Source organism: Gekko japonicus, unplaced genomic scaffold (assembly GCF_001447785.1).
Source record: "Gekko japonicus isolate JY-2015 unplaced genomic scaffold, Gekko_japonicus_V1.1 scaffold321, whole genome shotgun sequence".
NCBI classification, from domain to species: Eukaryota; Metazoa; Chordata; class Lepidosauria; order Squamata; family Gekkonidae; genus Gekko; species Gekko japonicus.
In genome coordinates this window covers 886,287-891,684 of record NW_015169181.1, presented here as the reverse complement: position 1 = coordinate 891,684, position 5,398 = coordinate 886,287, and the positions used below count along the sequence as shown (strand labels likewise).

Here is a 5,398-nt window from a genome sequence, read left to right as displayed (position 1 = left end):
TTCCTTCTCTCTTTTTATCCCCTCTTTCCTTCCTTCTTTTCTTCCTTCTTTTCTTCCTTCTTTCTTTCTCTTTCTTTCTTTCTTTCTTTTTTCCTTCCTTCCTTCCTTCCTTCCTTCCTTCCTTCCTTCCTTCTCTCTACTCTCTCTCTTTCCTTCCCTCTTTCCACCTTCTGTGGCCCAACTCTAGTGAGAAGGGGTTTAAACTTTAAACCCCTTCTCTCTTCACTCCCCCCTCCCCGCAGGCCAGCTGGGGAAGGGAAGGGGAGGCTTTTAAAGATGCCTCCCCCCTTTGCTTCCCCTTCTGACATCACTTCTGGTGATGCCAGGGGGCGTGGTATATGCTAATAGCCTAGTAGCTCATTAGCATACCATATGCTAATGAGCTCCTGCAGCTCTTTTTCTACGAAAAGACCCCTGGTCATTAGCCACATTGCGAAGGTTTTCGTGTGGCCACTTCTGCGTTATATGATCACAGTGAGTTCAGATCCTGGGGAAGACAGTGCGAAATTCTTTCCTTTACGTAATTATTTGAATGATAGTACAAATGAAGCATGTCTGAAGGGACTGTCCATTGTCTTGTACACCATGGTTAGGTAACTGTCCCTTGCAACAGCTGGTCTTTAATAGCATTTTCACGCATTAAAATATCACCTGATAGAATCAGTTCTTGCATCATAAAAAGGAATTATGGCTTTGCTGGAACTACTCTTTGCCAGGCATTAGTTTAGTTTTTAAAAAATCTTATTTTTAAAACAATTTTACGCTGGTGTTTGGCTTTGCGACATTCAGTCGACTTGAGCACTTTAATGAAGTTTTGACAGGAAAGGGCACAGAAGATTGAGAATTATAGATCTGTGGACAAACATTGTGGCAAAGCATAGCCCCAGGGTCTTGCAATAAATATTAGAAGACAGAGAGGAAAGGGGGGGCATACAAAAATGTGATATACCGAAAAAAATTAAATTACTGGACATAATGATATCTTGTATATAAGCATAAGACTCTCCCCTCTTTTTTGATGGCATATCTGGGGGGGGGGGGGGGTTTATCTTCCATTGGAGTAAATACGGTACCTGTTATTATCGTGCTGCACCAGCATACGGTACGCAGTCGGAGCGGTGCAGAAAGCGGTGACCGGATACCTTGACAGGGTCTGCAGGAGGGGAGAAAATGAAAGCGTAAGCCTCACAGAAGCCCCACAATGCGGCTTTGACCCCAGTGTGTTTGCCGAGCACGGGGCACCGTTGGCCTCAGATGGGTGAATCAGGGTTTGAAACAGCCAGAGGATCAAGACACCTGAGAACTTTTCCCATCGGAATTGAATCATAGGGAGTTATTATAACAGTCTGCTTTTTGAATGCACACAAAGCTGCCTTGTACTGAATCAGAGCATTGGTTTATTGAGGTCAGTATTGGTGTATTGTTTATTGAGCCAGTTTGGTGTAGTGGTTAAGCGCGCGGACTCTAATCTGGGAGAACCGGGTTTGATTCCCCACCCCTCCACTCGCAGCTGCTGGATGACCTTGGGCAAGCCATAGTTCTGTCAGAGGTGTTCTTGAAAAAGAGCAGTTTCTGTCAGAGCTCTCTCAGCCTCGCCTACCTCACAGGGTGTCTGTTGTGGGGAGGGGAAGGGAAAGGAGTTTGCAAGCCGCTCTGAGACTCCGAGTGAAGGGCGGGGTATAAATCCAATCTCCTCCTCCTCCTCTGATTGGTCTGGGGCACATCACCTTTTACCTGATCCTTTTTAACAAGTGATGCCAGAAATTGAATCTGGGGCCTTCTGCATGCACACATGCAGCTGCTTTAAGTCTGAAATGTATTGATGCTTATTGAGTGAGCCACGTACTGATCAGGTTTTATGGTCCTGTTTACTGATACACTGGGATGTGTCAATTGGGAGATCTTTGCATGGTTAATAGTAAAGGTAAAGGTTCCCTTGCTCGAAAGCCAGTCGAGTCCGACTCTAGGGTTGCGGTGCTCATCTCCGTTTCAAAGCCGAAGAGCCAGCGCTGTCCGAAGACGTTTCCGTGGTCATGTGGCCGGCATGACTAAACACCAGGGCGCACGGAACGCTGTTACCTTCCCACCGAAGTGGTACCTATTTATCTACTTGCAATTTCTTGCTTTCGATCTGCTAGGTTGGCAGGAGCTGGAACCAGAGACGGGAGCTCACTCTGTCATGCAGCACCCGGGTCTCGAACCGCTGAACTACCGACCTTCCACAGCCTGCAGTTCAGCGTCTTAACCGCTTGAGCCACCACAGCTTTAAACAAACCCCTCTTTAAACAAACAGTTATATTCAGTCAGACCAGTGGTCTACCAAAGTCAGTATTGCCTACTCTGACTGACAGCTGGTCTCTGAAGTCTCAGGCAGAGATACTTCAGACAACTTGATCTTTTATTTTAAACTGGGGATACCGGGAATTGAACCTGGGATCTTCTGCATCAAAAGTAGATGCTCTGCTGCTGAGCTACAGCCCTGCCCAAATTGACGCTGGTGCTCATAGACAAGAGGTTGGCCTTACTAGATTGTGGATTGGACTGCAGGGGCTGGTGTAGCACAGTGGCTAACTGAAGGCGTTGGAATTCGAGTGGTCCACGGCAGTGGTCAGGTAATTTTTGAATACCCCCCTCCTCTACTTTTTTTTTACCGTCATGTCACAGCTGACTTAGGGCGACCCTGTAGGGTTTTCAAGGCCGGAGACATTCAGAGGTGGTTGGCCATTCCCTGCCTCCATGTCAGCCCTGCTTGGCTTCTGAGATCTGATGAGATCAGGCTAGACGGGGGCTATCCAGGCAGGGCCGGCACACTCACTAGGCGAACTAGGCGATCGCCTAGAGCGGGATGGCCCTTAGGGGCACCAAACTGCACCCGGCCCCCTACTCTGGGAGTTTCTTGATTATTTGTGTTTTTCATTCTTCCTAAAATGCATTTATTTTTGAAAATTGGTGGGCGCACGGGGGGGGGCAGAAGGGATGCTCGCCTAGGGTGCAAAATAAGCTGGAGCCGGCCCTGTATCCAGGTCAGGGCCCCTTCCCAATACGACAAAATTATTTTCTATAATAATAATCATGGAATAAAACAAATAATAGTCATGGCTGGAAAAGAAACGCAGACGGTGAAAATGTTCTCTTATTTAACTTTGTATATATGCTCATGCCAGTAAAAAAAAATAAATCAAATTCTAACATGCTATTCTATCATGAGAGCCAGTGTGGTAGAGTGCTGAAAGGGTTGGACTAGGATCTGGCTCAAATCCAGGCTCAAATCCCTCCTCCTGCCATGGATGCTTGTTGGGTGACCTTGGGCCAGTCTCATTACTCTCAGCCTAGCCCTGACCTGGACAACCCCAGCCTAGTCGGATCTCCTCAGATCTCAGAAGCTAAGCAGGGCTGATGCTGGGGCAGGCAATGGCAAAACACCTCTGAACATCTCTTGCCTTGAAAACCCAACAGGATCACCGTAAGTCAGCTGTGACTTGACAGCATAAAAAACAAAAAGTTCCATCACATTACTCGTGTTCTGAGCAGGCACTTGGAAGGGCTTCTGTTCTCCATTCTGAAGCCCAAGAGCTGACCATCCCAAACATCTACAAGGCATTTCTGAGAGTGAGGAGTCATCATTTGTACTAACTTTTACTAACTAACACTAAACAAAGCATCACAAAATAAATATTGCAAGCTTCACCAGACTGGATGTTGAGAAACACACTACCCCCCCCAAAGAAGGCGCCCCCATCCTCTGTTGTTTCCAAAGGACTAAAGTCAAACCAGAGAATCTCTGCAGTAGGAACTGAAGTGGGAGTCATTTTTGCAAGCCCAGCAGAACCAGTGTAACATGCCCAGCAGAACCCAGTGCCAGTGTGGCAATGACAGCTCAATAGGACTGATGTCAAGCACAGAATCACAGTCCACCCGGGGGGGGGGCATTGGAAGCACAGCAGAGCTATTACAATGTACAGTGCCACTGTGGCAATGGCAGCTTATGTCAAGCACAGAATCACCAACCAGGATAGGGTTGAGACAGTCTTGAAACCAAGAAGGGAACGGGGTGGGAAAATTAGATGAAGGGAGACAGAAATGAATGAGAATAGTGTGGAAAAGAGAGAGAGGAATTAAGACAGGGAACTACAATACCCTAACTACTGCTTTGCAAGATCTGGCTGAACTGGGTGCAAGGAAAGAAAGAGAGAAGGGGCTGTTCTAGACTATTGGAGAAAATGACCTGGACGCTGGTAATTACTGTAGCAGCTATCGGTGTGCTGGCTCAGTTGTGTTAAGCAATTTTGCTTCAGTCTTGGAGAAAGGGGAGTCTAGTTGATCCTAGTGTACTTTTTGCTATTCTCAGTCTTCCCTGTGCCCCTAGTGGCTGCAGCCAGAACTGCATTTTATTTAAAAAAAGGAAAGACGTTTGGCTGGATGCAGCATAACACTGGCTTCAAGGACTCCCTTCAAGGGCCTTTCTCAAGCTGCACCCAGGGCGGACCGCACACCCCACCCTTGGTATGCCACAAGTCCATGTGTCTCCCATAAGGTTACTAGCTGCCCCTAGCCCAGCCGTTCTCTGTCAGGCTCTCATTTGTTTGTGTGTGTGTGGCGTAATGATAATGGCCTGTGTTATGGGACTATTGTAGGTTTAGGACATGTTTGAAGCATTTTGGACATTGAAAGAACTACGCAAATGATAAGGCTTTCAGGGTCTCTCATACACACCTGTGCCTTCAGAAGACTTCACTTTTTTGAAGCAAACATCTGTGCAGTTGGAACGTGCCTCCTCAGGGTTCCCTGTCCTGTGAACAGTGCCTACAGTGCCTACATATGTGTATTTTCCATGTTTGCAAGCTTTTCCAGATTTTATGCTACATGCACACATGGGACAGAACTCACAGGCACGAGTAGATGTAGTTCTACTCCTGCTTGGACATACACATAATCCATGTCCAGATATCTGTTGTACAAAACGTTTGGATTCACTGAACTGTTTGCAGATGCTTCTGTTTAAACTACTGGGAATGGAGCCTCTCTGTGACAAAACACAAGAATCCCTTGTCTGCATCAGCTCTGGATCTCTGAGCTTCAAAAGCACACGCCCGCAGTTTGACCCATTGTTCTTACGTTCAGTATGACAGCGGGTTCAAATTGTGGCAAATGATGCACAAAGACGCACGATCCGTTAATCCAGGGTGCGAACACACTGCTCCAGGCGGACTTGACCCATCCTGTGTCAGATGTGTTCCAGAACACGTCCGAAGGGGTCAGATTCATCAAGTCCCTGTACCGAGAAAAAGAATATCCGGAGTCAACGGCTGAGGCTGGGAAGTAGGAGACTCTGGAATGAGCCCCTGGGAAGAAGGGCAGGATATACATTTATTTATTTATTTATTTATTTATTTATTTA

The 5,398-nt window shown here is 46.9% G+C and overlaps 1 protein-coding gene across 1 annotated transcript in view; it reads right to left on the bottom strand.

Moving 5' to 3' along the window:
- Positions 1-5,398, bottom strand: part of LOC107114573 (acyl-coenzyme A synthetase ACSM4, mitochondrial-like) — a 28,790-nt gene that overhangs the window by 8,977 nt on the left and 14,415 nt on the right. Inside the window, exons 6-7 of the mRNA XM_015416111.1 lie at positions 5,116-5,272; positions 1,074-1,153 (exon numbers count right to left, since the gene is read on the bottom strand). Coding sequence (XP_015271597.1) covers positions 1,074-1,153; positions 5,116-5,272 — 237 coding nt within the window. The remainder of the gene's footprint in view (positions 1-1,073; positions 1,154-5,115; positions 5,273-5,398) is intronic.